The sequence below is a fragment of the Sturnus vulgaris genome, chromosome 2 (genome assembly GCF_052056855.1).
Source record: "Sturnus vulgaris isolate bStuVul1 chromosome 2, bStuVul1.hap1, whole genome shotgun sequence".
NCBI lineage: Eukaryota > Metazoa > Chordata > Aves > Passeriformes > Sturnidae > Sturnus > Sturnus vulgaris.
The window spans coordinates 90974271-90992295 of record NC_142244.1 but is presented as its reverse complement, the minus strand read 5'-3'; the positions used below and the strand labels follow the sequence as shown (position 1 = coordinate 90992295).

Genomic DNA, 18025 nt, shown 5'->3' with positions numbered 1-18025 from the left:
TCAAGGATTCACTGGCTGTATGAAATTAGACAGCCTGGATCACGCTGGGCATCTGTCCCCTCTGCCATTCTGCACTAACACAGAGAGTACATGTGATTTACTTCAATGAACTGTGACTCCCACAGTTTCCCAGTTTCCCCAGCTGCAATCCTTAACAAAGATGTGATCAATCATTTTGGTCTTCATTCAATTGGGAAAAATGTGCTAAGAGGAGTACCTCTTAAGATGACCAGAGTTTGTCTTTCTGTCTAACAGACTGATAAATCTCTATAACCAATTTATACAGTTTTTCTAACTGTACAGGAAAATGAGTTACAGCTAATAACATGCCTCTGATAAGAGTCTATTGACATTTTAACTGCTGAAGATCCATTTAAAACCAGCAGAATCAAAATATGCTGGGAGCAGGGGAGCTGAAGTGTTACATCTGCCATTTCTTGTGGCTGAGAATCCCTCTTCCACAAACACAAGGGCAGCCTGCACAGTCAGCAAGGGGGAATTAATATCTTTATTTTGCCAACTCTGCAGTGCATATCTAAGATGCATCCTTCTTCCAGTTTCCACTACTTACCTACAACTCTCCTTAACTTTTATCTGTAGAACTGCATTTTTTCCTTTCAATCACGGACAGCTGCTGTTGTTTCCTGCTTATATCTGTTGAAAATACAACTACAATAACCATTTTCCAAGCTCATGGAATGACTGCCTTGCGTCCTTCTAGTTTTTCCTTTCCCCATCACATACGTTTCTCATCTTCTTGACTTAGCTTATAAGTACTTCATGATGTTCCTCTTGTCAGAGCCTCTGGCGGATATCCACCACCTGCTAGTTGCAGTTCAGATGGGGTATCGGTGGCATCCTCCTCCCGTGGGAGATCACCAAGAGTTCTAAAACTTCATTATCTCTTTCAAATCTTTAAATCTCTCTATCTGACTGCTTGTGAGCAAAGGCAACATTTGTTTTCCTTAGGTAGGTGTCTTTACCTGAACTAGTTTTCTGTTATCTTCAGTGGAAAACAATACACCTTTTATGGTGTAACTCATCTGTCTTATTTCAGGCATCTACTGTGGATTGAGATGAATCTCACTTTGCAAGTGATTATTCCTTCTTGCTGACTACCAGGGGAATGTATGGTTCCAGTTCAGATGCAGATGATATTACAGCTATTCCAACTAGCCCACCTAGTTATCTAATGATGGGTGGATATAAACTATATGTACACTCTCTAAATAGCTATGAATTGAAGCACTCCAATTTAGGTGCTTAGAGTGTAGGTGTCAACACAAGATGTAGAATCTCCATTACATCAATGGAGCTCTAGCTAGTACAGGTGATGGAGCCAGGAGGAAAATTCAGCTGAGCTAGATCCAAATCCTTCCCCAAGACTGTGCTATATTTAGGTTGAGAAAACTCTATCTATATATCTAGTAGGCAACTATGCTTTGTTTCATATTGCAGCTGGTGAACCTATGATTATTACCTCAGTTTACTCTAACATTGGATCATCAAAGTCAGTTAATGGAACTGCTTCTGCTAAATATTAATTTATTTGATTTTGGCCTTGATGAACTATTTGCAGTATAAAAATATTAGAAATATGAGCTTTAAGGCATACAGAGTACTTTAGAGACTCATGAGGGCAAATGCAACATTATTTAGGAACACTGCAAACAATGACGTCTTCTTGTGAGTAGTATCACAGAGATATGTTATCAATTTGAATTTGAAATGAACTTGTTCTGTAAGAAAGAGAAAATATTCATTAAACAGAACGGTGCACCACTTTCACTCCTGTGTGAAGTTAAAGAAACAAACTTTCCCCTAAGAAAAACATATTAAATCCTAATGCTAGTTAATCCAACTTCCCTTGTTGCACACAAAAGAAATGTTATTGCTACTCATGCTTCTGCACACTGTTTTATAAAGGATCTCCTCTCTTAAAACTTCTTATCCTCTTTTTCCTGATTCCTATACTTACATCTGGCATGACCTCCCATAATTTCCAGGATGTAAATCTAGCTGTCTAATGACATCAGAAAAAGAACTGTTAAGAGAAAAATACATCAAGTATCTTTTCCTTTAGACAAATAATATCTTGGAATGAATTCTTGAAGAAGTTATACCCTTTTTCTTTTATCATATGCAATAAAGTCATAGCTTGATAGTCACCCATTTCTTCTAAATAAGTGTAATACCCAGCTATGATCTTGAAAACTACAGTCTATATTCCTTTCTTAAACTTTTTCGGCTTCTTTAAGTAAACTATAATTTTTTCCTGTCCTGTTAGATTTCAGGGCCGCCATTGACAATCTCTTGAAAAAGGGTTGAGTATTTTTGTCCCCGGACTTCTCTGTTTCAGTCTTTGTAGGAGAAGCTTTCATATCAGAAAACTCATCCTGTTTAAAGCAGAAAGAAGCCTCTTGGCAATGTAATCTCTTCATCTTTGGTGCATGTGGGAAGGCACTGACCGTGGAGCAGGATGTACCTGTGTGCTTAGCAGTCAGCTTCTACTTTATCTGTATTAGTACAATTGTTCTGGAGTAGCAAAAGGGACGGAGTTCGAAAAGTTATCACAATACCTTGACAATGGGTCTTTTGTAACCCAAAAAATAGCATGTACATGCCAGAGGATAGTAGGGATACTGTGTGCTTTACTACAGCTGGTGAGACTTACTCTGCCTGTAAGAATTTTTGCTGGTTTTAGCAGACATTCAGAATTATATAATTCCTCAAAAATGTGAGGTTAAGAATAGACAAATAGAAAAATAGGGTAGTAGGTTACAGAGTATGTTTAGAGTTTGATTCTAGCTGACATTATACATCCTTGTCCTTTTACCACAGATTGCTCAAGAGGACTGAATAGTATTTCAGGTGCATAGTGTAGGCATCATAAAAAACTTTTGCTGTATAGACACAGGCACTACACCCTTACCCCCATGCCACTCACACAGATACCTATAAAGGTAATACCACAGTTTATATCTTATAACAATCATAAATTGAAATCTGTGTAAGAGGAAAATGTGTTCATACTAGTGGATAGCTATGGCTAGCTTTACTTGGATATTTTCAGTGCGCTCTGAAACATGAGATATCAGATGTGATCTGCTTTATTTTGGGCATCTTCTAGCTCCAATGAAATCAATGGCAAAATTCCTACTAAATTAGGTGATGTGTGTTCATCGGAAGAGGAAGTTGCATAACCATATATATATATACATTTTACATTGTAAAATGTCACTTAAATATTCCATACTTATCACTTGAAGCAATTTTCTTCGCAAATCTGAAGAAATTCCTCCTCAGAAGTTAAAAATAAAATTGGTGTGAATTGTACTTTTCTGAAGACAAAATAAGAAGTCGAAAAATACCCCCCTTGCTGTGGTGTGCATGTGTGCGTGCCTGTATTTGCCTGTGTGTGTAGATGTTTGCTCATATTTTTAAAAGAAATTTACTTTTATGCCTCTATCTCAGCAGACTGTCCAGCGTGGGATGAAAATATTGTCATATACACATAAAACACGTGTCCAGCTGGCCAGTGTTTTCTCATTTGCTACAGATTTAAGATTTTTAGCTCTACACCTTTCAAATTTCTCAAAACCTGAAAACCAAGGAACATGAACCGTGCACAGGAGAAGATCTCCTTTCATCACACTGGGATTATTTTCCTATCCCAGGTGCTGGAGCCTGGGCATTCTCTTAGTCTAATTGATAACTGTCAGGCTCCTCCCCTTAACCCTCTGACTTCAGTGCCTTCCTTTCCCGGGTGACTCCTGTTTCACTGTTCTACCTCATTCACTTATGGTTGACCTGGAGCTCCTGGGTTAAGCTTCCCCACTGGTATTCAACCTTGGACCTTATTATTGTTCCACTCATCTGACCTCTGATACACTAAATTCTAACAAGGTGATCTGAAAAAAATCACTCATTTTTTTTCTCTGTGGTTTCATGGCTCGTCTTTTTACTGCTCTTGGCTGATGTTCTTTTTTCCACTTCAGACCACCAAGTGCTCTGCTTTAGTTTGTCAATTTATAGTGCTGTCATGGTTTCAAATGCTGTGACCATTGTGTAGAATATACTCTCCTGACCTCTGAAGCAACTTTCTGTATTTCAATTGTTAACTCATTAGGGTTTGGAAGAACAGCTGAAAAGGGAATGGCCTTTTTCCCACAATTGCTTCCAATGAGATGCTTGAAGAGTCATCACAGTCCAGGATTAAGAGAAATCAAGAGGATGCTGCTAGAAATTAGCTCCAGTTATTTTGCATTCTTGCCTAAAGGAAACAAACTAAACCCCTCAATGCCCAAAAGTACTGCTGTTGTCATCACCACTAAGATGCAAGGGGAAACATATCAATAAAGCTAATAATTAAAAGATTAATCAGATTAATCTGATTTGGATAATTCAAGTACTTTGCAAAAGTACTCCAAAATCCAGACAAAATATGTTCTTTAAACATAACTTTTATATTTTACTGCTTTCACTGTCCTCACACAATCCTTTGTTTGCACTGGCCCTTTGTCTTGGTTCTGAGCCTTGAACTGGCTTCTCTCAATCAAGTTTTTCTAATAAATAGTGTTTTAACTCTCTCCCTTTGAAAATATCTTTTGAAGAAGAATAGTGCAGGGAATGGACAATACCAGCAAAATTTATTCTGAAGTCAGCTCCCTAAGAAGAGTGCAGTCATAACCATATTTATTACAACCCCCCCTCCTCCAACACACTCCTTCCATTCTTGCTTTTCATTTAGGTGGGGAAATCACCTTACTCAGTGAGCAAATAAAGAAGTGCTTCTGTCATTTATGGAAAGTCTTATAGCACTAGAAAAAAGTTAATTTTCATACTCTGAATTTTCAGATTGATGCACATTTTTTTCAGAAGTTTCTCTGACCAGCCAATAGCTAAACAGAAAAAATAGCATATGGTTTTGTCATTTAAAATAATTTAGTGTAGTTTAGTATCTAGCAGTTCGAAACATGTAATGTCTAGTTACATATGCACAACTTAAAAAAAAGGAAAAAAAAAAATCCATCTTTTCTCCAGTATCACAGATATTTAGATCAACCACAGATTTTGATTTCAACAGAAAAAAATAACTTTTAGGACCTCATGGGAACTACGCTTTTAGCAACATCCTTAATTTTGAGCGACTACTTGGTACAGCGTTCTCCTTGGTAGCACTAATCATGGCTGCACAGTTTTCTGATAACATGAAATACTTGAATGCATCCTTCATTTTTTGTGTCAGAAAATCATAATAATAAGAGCTTGCATTTTTGAAGGTCTCATCATCAAGTGTTTCAGAGTACTTTGCAAACACTAATTTAAACTTCACAGTTTCCCAGAGAACAAGGCTGGCTTTGGTGTATCTCTACTGATTTCACTTATCATGATGCAGAAATGACATATTTCTTCTGGATACTGTAATAACTTTTTACAGGTGGGTAAATTGAAGTATTGGCTCACAAGTGTCCTACCCAAAAAATACAGATTGAGTCAGTAAGACAATGAAATTGGTATTTCATATCTGGTTTTTAGCCCTCTGAATCACTTGCTAATTCTTTCAACATGCTTGATGATTTAACATTTAACAGTTTTGCTCCATTTAAGTCCACCTGTTTCAAAAGACACTCTTGCAAAATCTCTAAACATATTAGCATAAGTTTTAAAAAATTAAAGCAACAGAATTTAGAGACTATTTTGCCAGAATTAAAATGATGGAATAAAGTGGAAGGAATACAATCATTGTAGAATTGATGCTGCCTAAAAACTGTGAATGCATTTGATTGCCTATGTCAGACATCATTAGACTATTTACTTTAATAAAACGGTAAAGCCAATACTATACAGCAGCTTAAATCAATTCCCCTAGAATGATATTACAGCTGCCAGATCTTCCAAAGTTGAAGATTATTTCTTTTCTGAAAAGGTAAGAAGCCTTCAAACCTTGCCGTTCCATTAAAAAAAATATATATTTGCATGGATGCTAAAAGGATATCAAAAAGCAATTTGTGTTAGTGTTTGTACAAGCAATTGCAAAACAAACAAACAAAAAAAATCACTGGCTGATTGTGCTGCTGTGCTTCTTCTGCATCATTGTTTTTAACAGATGGTTTGCTGTTACAACTGCCTTTACTCCAACAAGACTTTATAACCTTGCAAGTTTGGGGGTTTTTTTGTTTGCTTTTCTTTTTTTTCCTTGGTGTTGTTGTGCACCATTTTCATTTTAAAAGTTTATGTGGGTTACTTCGTTGATGCTTTGAATCTCAGTTAATTCTTTCTGGTCTCTTATGGTATTGGGATAGTATTTACTATCTGTACTTGATCTGGACCAAAGGTATTTTGATTGTAAATAGAAGGTCTTCTTTTATGAGGATGTTCACTTCACAGCTTGAGCAGTGTAATTTTTATACAGGTCTCAGCAATCAATAAAAAAGCCACAGGAGGAATGATTTATCTTGTTGGTTACAGAGACTGTCACCGAGAGAAATTGTAAAAGATCAATTTACACAACCTGGTGTGAGAACGTTATTGATATAACACGGCTGATCAGTTTCTGGTAGTCTATGGGTAGGCGGAGAGAGAGCCCTGCCCTCGGATAGGGCCACTCACCACGATCTTAATAGACTCGCTGGTCCATAAAATGGACATGAAGCCAATGAAGGGCAGGATTCTGCGTGCTCATGGTACACTGAGTGGCCTGCAGGAAAATGGATTGGCTCAGCTCCGATTAGTTAGTTAAGCAGTGTCATGCATCCTTTTTTTTATTTTTTTTTTGTTGTTGTTGTTTCTTTTTTCTTCTTCCCCCTGCTCCCCCTCCTACTGTGAGAACTGTTCACTTGGAGGCTCACTGCCTTAATTACAAAGGGCCCTTTTAACTACAGGTCACAGGAGTTGGCTCACTTGACAGGAAATAAGGAAACAAGCTACCTTCCTGGAAAAAAAAAGAAAATCAAACTTCCACTCCTCAAATTAGTTAAATGAAGCTTATCAGCACTTGTTAGCTGATCCTTTGACAGTCTGTTAATTGCAGCTGGTACATTAAGTTATGTTATAACCAGCAGGACATAAGATTAAAAAATAAATAAATCTACGGATATGCCACACAGCATTGTTGGTGGAGAAAACAAAGTAAGAACAATGTTGATATTTGCTGTAAATATCACAGCACAGAAGACATTTATAGACTATTTTCTTTCTTATTCTGTAGAACTAAATTGCATGTTAACTGAAGGGGTTTGTTTGGATCAGAAAAGGACTTCTTTATACAATGAGATTCGAAAGGTTCTCATTGCATCTTAATAAAATCCAACATTGGCTACTCTGTCAATATAAGCGGTCTGTACCTACAGATGTTATACATGCAGCTTTTAACATACTTCTCCTGATATATGCTCTCCATTATATTCTTTTATTTAAAGACAATAATTTCTTACTGTTATTACTGGAGGGAAAGAAAAGAACATTAGCAGCATTAAGAAACCCCACGGCAGTTGTTTCTCCTTCATAGGAAGTGACTCTACAGTGTAACTGCTAGCAAAAATAAAGGATCCAAAGGCACATCAAGGGGAAAAAACTGTTTTCATGCATTTAACCTGTTAATTATAGTAATCTACACTACAGTGTAAGTATTGTAACCTGGAATGGGAAATGGGTGATTGAAAGAATGAGCTGACTAAGACAAAAATGATTAAATCCACACTTTGAATGGATGATTTTCATATGTAATTTGAACTACACATTCTTAAGTTGTTTCATTTTCGCATTTCTGTACTCATTGGCACGTATCAAAGTGAAAGACTAGCTGAAATTAATGTTTTCTTACCTTCATCTGCCAGAGTAGTTTAAATACTTCTCAGAGACTGAAAGATGTGTTTTTCTGGACCCATAATATGTGCTTTGTGCTTATTATGAAGTAATATTTTGAAATCCTAGGCATCCCAACAATATTGCTTCTTTTTATCTATGGAAGGACATATAAAAAGGCAAGGTTATTTTCATACCATGGAATATTCAAAGTCCCTATTAGTTATCATAGTCTTCTAATAGGATTGAATTTACCACCAGACCTCTCACTGTGCTCATGATGCTCCTAAGCACAGACAAATGTGTCACATCCCCCCTCCCCTGACCCTCTGTGGGAGGAGAGGGGCCCCTCGCTCCAGTTTCTTCATATCTCAAAGTCAGATTCTTTGTTCTGAAAATGGATGGGGTTCAAGCGCTGCCCCTCTTCCTATGCCTTCCTGTACTCAGATCAGAAAAGAAATAAAGCAATTATGACCTGAGTGAAGAAATGGAGCTTGTGAGTGCAAAAGAGAGGAGCGGGTGGGGGAAGACAATGGTGCTGGCCTGATGTGGATGATAGCTAGAAGCCAGGGTAGTGGAGAAAGGACAGAAGGGAATGTGGAGAACTTAGTATGTTCTCCACATGCTGAAATGACTTGATATTATTCTACATCCATGTGTGCTAGTAACCCCTGAAGGCACACAAACTTCTGGAGTGGGTCTTTTGTTCCTGATTGACCTGTGAGTCTTGTTTCTTCCCAACCACAGAAAGAAGTAGCTTCCATTTCTGTGGATACTTAATGAGGTGCAAGAATGGCCACAGTGCTTGTTGACCTGTCTTACTCATCCTTGACTCCATTCTAAGCCAAATTTGGTCATAAATAACTGTTTATACCATGATTTCAAGTGGTGGGTGGGCAGAGAAGGAGTTGCTTTTCTTTACAGCTGCCAGGTCACTCATTGCCTCAGGCAGCTTGAAATCATTAGCCAGTCATATTCCTCCCCTGCCCTTCTCATAAGGAAGTTGGGCTCTTCCCAGAAGTCAAATAAGTGCTGTCCCTCTGTCCAACACATGGATGTTACCTTAGCAGAGCAAGCCTGGGCATGCTGTCACCAAGCTGTCCAAGTACAATGGTCATGGCCCTTTCTGCTGTGAATCCTTTTTTATTTCCATTCACTGTGTACAGGGCTGTTACTAAAAGTACATCATGGTTCCTGACTCAAACTCTGACAACTCCAGTGACTATCCCTGAAATTAGTAGCTCCTTGAATTGCAGAAAAACATATTGAGGAAGTACTTCACCAAGATTTTCCCTGATTCACTGGAAGGGCAGCTGGTAACAACACCCTGTTGTTAAAGCCTTTCTATTATAGAAAATCCCTGTGACCTTTTATTTTGAGAATCTCTCACATTTCTGTTGTTTGTAGAAGGTATGGTATTCAGCAGAGGAAATCCCTTTGGGCCACAGAAGTCTCCTCTCTTTGTCCCATAAAATTCCATTTAGGATGCAAAGTGACAAAAATTGTCATTACCCTTCTCTTATTTTTATCTCTTGGGAAAACATTAGTAGACTCCAGGCTGCAGGCCAAGATCCCATTGACACTTGCCAACACCAGGAGTCACAGCTTGAACCAGCTGAAGACAAGAAAATGGAAAGGTAGGTGAAGAGGTTGAGTCTATGGTCTTAAATTACAAAAAATTCCAAACTGAGCAGTTTCCATCTCAAACCATCCCTAAAATACTTAGCTTAAGGGGTAACAGAACAGGCTTCTTGACACTGTAGACCCAAGATGTTTTCCTCATTCACACACACACATAAACACACACACACCCTCCTTTCTCAGCTAATGTGCATCTGTACAGTTAAAGATATCAACAATGCTAGCAATAGCAGCCTGCACTGCAATGCAGCTGGTTCAAGATTCATGTGTAACTTCTGATGCTAGAAATAAGGAGTGTAAAATAATTCCCAGCAGAGTTATCTTTAAATTAAGTTTCCTGCAGTTGCAAGAGTTAGTACTTGAGAGTAAGAAATGCCTCTGAACCCTAATTAAGTCTCTTTTACATGATGAATGTGTTCTGTTGCAAATGTGTTACATATCATCATACTACATTTTCCAATTGATCCTGTTTAAATCAGTATTCAGGGTGGACTTTTCAGAGGGTAGGAACAGGTTAGTCCATACAACCAAAAGGCTGATATTTTAGTCTTACATGCTTGATTTTACAGTCCAAGTAGCTATTTTCAACTAGCAATCTGTGAAGCTGGAATCTCATATGTTCTTATGCTCAGAAATAGTGTATGCTATCCATTAAAGTCAATCTTAGGTCATGTATGTCATTTCTTTGTTAAAAAATTACAGGATTTAAGCATTTTCAGTAACTACCTAGAACCCATGAAAGCCACACAATCTATGCCATTATTGTAGATTGTCAATTCAGTCACTGAAGGTGTTGCACACTCCTAATAATTTACTTCTTATGCAGAGAGATCTTGCACAAGACTTTGCAGAATAGTGTTCTTTGTCATGGAATTAAAACCTAGAATTTGCTTCTTCATCATCTAACATAGATGGATACTGATCAGGTGTGGATTTTATCCAGGACTCACAATTGTCAGATTCTGAGATGAACCCCCAGCTCCACACACATACACATATCAAGAGAACAATATTCAGCTTCAACAAAAACTTTTCATGGCTAGAGTTTTGTGAAAAATAAATTTCTAGTTTAGAGGCATTTCAGACTTTAGTTTTAAAGAAATTCAGAGATCAGCAATATTTTGCTTTCAGAATTTCTCCTCATATTGCAATTCTAAGATTTTTTGAACTCTCTCATGGATTTCTGAAATGAAATGTGCTCTCAGGAGCTTGGAAACTAATGGGTAAAGTTGACATTGTTCTTGCTAGATTCCCTTCAGCACACTCCAGAATAGAAGCAGTTCAAAGACTTATGCACAAAGCTTAAAATGTTTTCAACTTAATGGAGAAATCTTTACTGGTGTAATATAAACGTCCTAATATCTATTTTTGAAAAAACAGACCGGCTTCTTCAGTCCTTTATTATGGTAGCTTTCTAGTGAGGTTACTGATAGTACAAAAATGTGAACCAAATTTTTAATGGCTAAATGCATGTAAGAGTTACAGCTAAGAAGGTCTTCTGCAGCACAGAGAGGCACTGAGCAGTGTGCCAAACCTTGTGGGAACATGCCTCCTCCAACTTTCTATTTGCTTTCAGCAGGGAAAGGGCTAAGAATGTGCTGCAAATCCCCAGGCACGCCGACGCTCGGCAGCACCGCGTTGAGCGGACAAGCCGGGGCTCTGATGCTCACCCCACTTCTTACCACCAGCCAAAAAGAGTGACAGCAGGAGACACTGGCACCAGGGCAGAGGCTCAGAAGCAGTGCTTCTTGGAGGAGGGTTCAGCCTCTCTGTGGATCTAAAGAGGGCAGAAATCAATTTTATAATTGCAGTGGATACCATGAGATCTGTATCACCACTCTTCTGGAAATGAAATGCAGGTAATGAAACCAGCTGAAATGAAGACATTATCAACTTCTGACACTTATTCATAGCACACACATGAATAGAAATGTCTCAGGTGGAACTCAGGACAACTGTCAGTAACTGCTGTTCAAATCATCTGGTTCTGGTCTCTTTCTTTCCCCAAACAATTCTTTTTACTATGGCAAATGCAGTTGTCAAAGCAAATTTGCATTATGATGCAGCGTGTGCACCTGTGTTTATGTGTTCCTTTGTTTTATGGCATGGCTGGTGAGTCTGCTTGAGCTCTACCCAAGTGAAAGTAAACTTGTTTAAGTGTTTAATTTAGGATAAAATGCATTATGCCTCAAAATTATCTTCCCCCTTCCATCTAGGACTTACTGAGACATAGAAGGCTGCATCAGCGTTACCTCAAAAAGCAGAATGCTAGTATCTACCTGGGTGCTCTCTAAAGGCTTTTATTTCACCAGTATCACAAACAGTGATGGCATATGGTCTTGGTGCTGGTGATGTAACTTCTGGCAGTAGTTCTGCTGCTAATGTAGAGAACTTATGTCATTTTTGTCCCTGCGTTTGCTTTCTTCCAGTTTATGTGTATTTGCTTTTGAAGCTAGCTTAGGTTTAAAAACCTTTTATTCAGAGAACTTGTTTTGACACCAACATTTATGCCTCTGTGATAAAAATATTCTAACCTAAAAAATGTAGGCTTTTTGGTTGGATTGTTGAGTTTTGGCTTGTTTTTATCTTCTTGTTTTAAGTTCATTCCTCTTTGGAAAAAGTCTTTTTCTCACACACTTGGTGTATATAGCAAGAGTTTACAAGGTGCACTTAAATTGAAATATCAAAGAGAACTGTTGAAATGACGTGTAGAATGTGTGCAATTATCTGCTATTAACTCATCTGGAATCCTGTGATGAGCAAACTGTGATTTTCAATGTGTCATTACATTGTTGCATCAATGTGCTGTTCAACAGCTCAATTTAAAAAATACTCAAGAAATAATCATTACAAGAGGTAATCCTTCCAGTTTGATTCAAATAAATCTGTTCCTACACTAGACTGACATGATCATGGATCTCATGAGGTTTCAGTGCTTTGTTTGCCCTTGCTTTACAGTATTTACTGCTGATTTTATTGTTGCGTGCATTATTTTTGATAAGGCATCTTGCATTCTGTTTTCTAATTACATAGAGAAGAATGAGGGATAATGCTACCATCCCTGATTTCTTGCCCTTAGCGACAATGACACAGTGGTGTTCTTTACACAGTGTCAAAGTGCTTGTTTTGTTATTATGCTGTAACAATATTTTTATCCTGTGGATAATTTTGCCTTTTCTGGTGAGTATTAAGCTGGAGTTATCTTCTTCTAGCACATAAAAAGTAGATCTGTTTTGTGTTTTCATTTGCAATTGATTTGTGTGGAAAATGGTCAGCTGTGTGCTGAACTTAGCATTTAATTGTGGCTTTTTTCTTTTTCTGCTCAATAGACAGGTAGTCTGGAAAATTTGTCTTGCAGAAGGAAGTATCAAGTTTATTAAGCATGTAAATATACTCAAAGTTTTCTATTCCTTACAGTATCACTTTATTTCCTCTGGTTTTGCCTTTAAAAAAGGATTTTGTAAAATGGTTTCTAAATTTCACTATTGTCAGACACTACATATTTGAACTTGATTGGCTTTTCTTTCTTATGTATTCTGGAAGAACTGCTTGTTGACAGAAATAATTTCAGGGTTGGTTTTTTTTCCTCCCAATAGAGCATATTTCCACTCACTTGTGACTTGGGACATTTTGCTATTGGGCAATCATCTTGAAGAAGTTTGTGCTCCTGTTTTAAGTTCTATATAAACTTATTTCAATATTCTTGCTTACCTGGTGATTTTTCTTCTAGCTAATCACTTGCAGTAACTAATGTAACTGAAACAATCACTCTTTGCATACGCTGGCTCCTTCCTCTGTAAGTGGTGTAAACATCCAATTGTTTTGGCCAGAAGCAGGCTTTATTTCAGTGTGTCAGATGATGAAAGGATAAAAGGCATAAAGAGCCTTCTAGCAGGTGAATATGTGCCGGTGCATATGCGTGGGAAGGTACTGCTAGCAATTGTTAGGGGCGAGGAATTAGCCAGCAGTAGTTTGTGTGCTGCAGTAGGTGGGAAGAGTCAACCTACTGCAATATGAGACAGGCAGTGGAAGGGAATCATCCAGCAGTTGTCTATGAGCTGGAGGTTATAATAAGGTGGGTGTAAGAGAGAGAAGAAGAATGGGGCAAGAACTAAAAAAAGAAAAAAACAAAAGAGTGCAGATGAAGAAAAAGAAGTCCAAGGAACAAAGAAAGAGCAGAAGTAGAGATGCTATACGAACTGCCTTTAGCATGAGTGATAGCCAAAGAAAAGGCAGAATAAAGAAGTCATCTATGCTTCTAGGAGATCAAGTGCAGCCAGGTGAAAAACTGCAGGACAACATGTACTATTAGCTAGCATTGCCTTTTTGTTAGAGTATGTGTTGAGTTGTGAAACTGTCTGAGATAAATGATGTTGAACAGCTGAGACTGATTTGGTGCAAACCAAATGTTAAACATCAGGTAAAGTGTATTAACAGGAAAAAATGAAAAAATAAAACCTTAAAAAATAAAAGAAGAAATTTTCCAATTCAAAATGCCACATCCTTCCAAGACATTCCTGCACAAGAAAAACACCATGAAATACTCCAGGCTGTCACCTTTCTAAATACTGGCGGCTCCTCAACTATTTCCTGTGTGAACACTGAGAGCACAGTAAACATAAAGAAGCCCCTTTCACTCATCCAAGTGGACCAAGTGACCATGAAGATGTGTGCTATGTGTGTTTATTTGAGAAGCTGGAATAGTGTGGCTGTAAAATCACAGCCTAGCTTTCTACATGTCATCTTTCTTGTCCAAGGTGGCAATCCCTCCACAACATAAATTACCAAGAGTTGGCCTCCCTCTGAGGGTGCTAATGGGGTGTAGGTGCAACTCTTTGAATAACAGCTCTAATGTAATGAAATAATGCAGGTGTTTGAATTGCTAAAGTACTCACAGAGGAGCTGCACTTGCCAAGAATAGGCAGAGGTACATGAACACATAATTTGTGATTGCATGAACGAGTACCTGGTAGAGACCCTTTTAATAATTTACCACTGCATCCCTGCAACAAAGTGTCTTACACTAGGAATAGCAACCAAGCATGAAAAGTCAAAAAGAAAGAGCTGGCTGCTCAAGAAGGGCTAGTTGTCTAGGAGAAAAGCTTTGCTTCTACCCATTTGTTGCTGAGCACTCTTCACAGGCTGTAGGTAAGCGAGATTTTTAGGGACTTGTCCAGTTATCAAAAAATTCAGCTGCTCTGTAGTTTCAAAAGTGCCAATGCTTCATTCACTATGAAACTCAGGAAGAGGAATTCAGCTTGCCAGAGCTTGTACCACTCCAGATTCTCACTGTGCTCACAAATATGTTTCGGGGAATCATACTTTAGGCTTAATGATAACAGGGAAGACGGGTTGAATAATTTTAGACCCGGTAAGAAAACACACAGATTTTATCCTCTAGAGTGCTTGTTCTTGTTCAGCCCAGGCTAACAGAGAAAAATAGTTGTTTCTGTTGAGTTGTGGCTATTCATAGTTTATATGAAGTGAATTTGGTAGTCTCAGATGAATGTACAGAAGTGGATGGTCCCCACAAAGTGTGCAAATGTTGCTTCTGGGAGGCAGCTCCTGAAGGGACAAAGAACAGCAGCAGCCTCTGCAAATATGTGCAGGGATGTCTGCAGGTCTGAGGTTCAGAGGGCAGCACAATCTGCCTTGTTGCCTGTATTTGCTTTATGCAGAAGTCGCCACTTAAATATTCAACCACTGGGTGTTATTTTGTCTTTTCGTTTTCATAAGTATTAAGTATGTTTCTTCTCCTTCACCCCCGTTTATTTCCCTGTTGTGAAACAGCAGTGCAGTAAGGTCAGGTACATTTTGGCAATCCCAGTAGAATCAGTGCCCTCATTCATAAACTGTGATTACTGTCCTGGGGAAATGAGACTGACTTATATTTATGGACATAAAGATCGAGTAACAGTGACTAAAGCGAGGTTTAAGAAATGCATTTAAAAAAAAAAAGCGATAGAGGTTTTTTATTTTACTCTTGGCTTTGAAACTAGTAGAATGAAATGGCTCAATTTAAAAACAAAAACTGCATAATGATATTTCTATCTCAAGATAAATCTTACACTAAATAACGACCACTGGTAGTGTAGTTAGAGAGGTCAAAACTTTCTAACCTCCATAGTCTAAAAAAAAAATAAATTAAAACAACAAGAGAAGTTAAAGTTCTTTTTGGAAATAAAAGAGAAGAAGGAGCAGGAGGAGGACAGGGAGAAACAAAAGAGAAACTCTGTCTTTCAGTTCCAATAGTTCTTGATGTTTAAAATCTCTGAAGTTTTCTTATGTGTTATGAAAAGCTACAAATTTATCTTTTGCCATTTTCCCAAGGGAAGCTGACCCAAATCCACCAGAAGCAGTTGAAAAGGTTTTTCCAAGCTTTATCAAATGGCCCCAACAGAGACCAGCTTAAAATTAAAAGCTTCCCCTACCAGAGGGAATATATGTGACTTTAATAACTGAAATGTGTTTTTACTTTCTATTACAGGGGTCAAAAGGTTTCTAAACAAACCAAATTTATCAATTATTTAGAGCTGATTTCTTCTGAAGTGGTATTTCTAAGATATTATTTGGTGGGTAAATTCAATGTTCTAAGGCCAGCAGCAGCATTTTATTCATAACAAATTTCTTCTAAACTGAATTTGCTGGGGCAACTTAATTTCCACTATCGTGTTTGCACTGTGGAAATATCAACTGAAGTGTTATAGGGCCTAACTAGTGGTCTTTTCAAAGAGAAATTCCATATAAGCATGCTTATTCAGCACCACCCTGCTTGCCATTTATTGCTTAAGAAATGAACTGGTACATTGTGTCTGCAGTAGAATTTCTTTAGCTGCTGAAATATCCTTAAAAACCACAAGGCACCTTTAAAGTCAGGAAACAATATCCTAAACTACATTCTCACCCTTGCAGCAAAAGAAAATAACTGTCAGAAGTTTTGTTAAAGACATTTTAAAATGAAAGAAAAGACCTATACACACATGAGAGTAAATGCACATTTTCTTAGCCTTCTCTGAGAAGCGAGCACTTCAGTTAGGTTGTTGCGGAAGGGAATTAACAGTAAATTTAGAAAGAGACCATTCTTAATACCTAATAGGGTCCACTGACTATGTAAATACTCTGTTTGTTATACATTAGCTAAACATACATTGGGTTTCTGCCCAAAGTCTGCCATTTGGTGCAGGGAGAAGATGTTATGGAACAGTTCATAAATTCATGTGGAGCCCTGTTAAATGAAACCAACCATCCAAGAGCTGACATTTTGCCATCTTTAAAATAGCTGCCTCTCTTGCAGTAAAACGTCAGGTTTATTTATGCAGGCAAATATGAAGTAGCAATGCAATCAAGGTGCTGTGGAGGGTTTTGTGTTGTTTTCTTTTTTAGAGAAAGAATCTAACTATTAATAAATAAAAATGTCTTGAATAGCTGCTCCTTATTTATACATGAAAAAAATTCTCTTCCTGAAAAAGTCACATTAAGGAGTAAAAGCATCATTTTGTGACCACTGAAAATGGTCCCTTCTTCTTAGCAATACATGCTTCCAGAAATGTGAATTATTGCTACAAATAAACAACAAACAGGTGAAAGCTCTTCCTCTCTCTTCTACCTCTCTTTGCCTTTGGGGCAAAAGAATTCTTCTCAAGCATAAGAGATTGGCAAAAAATGATCAAAGTGAACCAAATTTGATCGAGGCCTGGCTAATAAGGTGTTGAGGAGCCTTTTACCTCCAGGGGACTGACTCTGCTTCTGTTTCATTTCTGGCTCAGATTATTACTCAAGTTTGGAGATGGCTTGAGGATATTGTCAAATGAGGGCTTGAGGTTTGGTCTGGGGACTCTGTGCCCTGAAAAGACCAGATTTTTGGATGGAACTTGAATGGAATGCCTTACTGAGATTGAACATGTTTCTGAGTACATGAAATGGATGAGTATATGAAACATGACATTTAGGTCATGGTCAACAAGGAACTGGAAGGATATTGTTCTGCACCCAAAGTATTTGCATGTCTGTATGGCCTTCCCCTGCCCGAGGTTAGGAGGGTGTTGAATTCACAGTTCATTTATGGCCCATTGCTGACAGTGATTGAAAGCTGCACCACGGTGGTTCTTTCAAAGCTTGCATGAAATGAGTGGATGAGCACCAAAATCACCACACTGCTGTCCTTAATGACTGTTAGATTTGTTTTCAATTCTTTATCTGTGCTGGCTTTCCTTTTCTGGGGTCTTTGCCACCAGAGAAAGAAAAGAAGGAAACAGCAGGTATGGCTATGAAAATGTAAATGTGATAATGAGGAAAGCCTGGCAGATTAGCATAAAAACCTAATGCTGCTGAAAGGAGTCTTTCAAGGTGTTGGATGGTGGTACAACTTCAGATCACTCCCTGGATATTTCAGATTTCTTTCTGGAGCATAGGATGAGAAGAGTAATTTGAATTTGCTCCTTTGAGGTCCTTAAGCAACCTCAATGTCAGGATAAGAAGACCATTAAATTTTGCACTGGTAGGTGCTCTGTGAAGTATTTGGAGGCTTTTTTGAAAGGGGGAAGATCTGTAGTCAATTCCTTACACTGTTTCTAGTGTC

At 38.0% G+C, this 18025-nt stretch overlaps 1 protein-coding gene across 16 annotated transcripts in view; it reads right to left on the bottom strand.

Annotated features, from left to right (window-relative positions):
* LOC148224898 (uncharacterized) overlaps nt 1-18025 on the bottom strand; it is a 384098-nt gene that overhangs the window by 27234 nt on the left and 338839 nt on the right. For 11 of the 16 annotated variants that reach the window (XR_015801629.1, XR_015801636.1, XR_015801631.1 and 8 more), the window contains 2 exons: nt 11118-11224; nt 7826-7963 (listed from right to left, as the gene is read on the bottom strand). Coding sequence is in view for 4 of the 16 variants with exons in the window: in XM_088160069.1 (XP_088016195.1) it covers nt 7960-7963; nt 9319-9421; nt 11118-11224 (214 nt within the window). In the remaining 12 variants the exon portion in view is untranslated. Of the gene's footprint in view, nt 1-7825; nt 7964-9314; nt 9422-11117; nt 11225-18025 lie in introns of those variants that run through there. The other 5 variants (XM_088160067.1, XM_088160070.1, XM_088160069.1 and 2 more) reach the window with 3 other exon arrangements.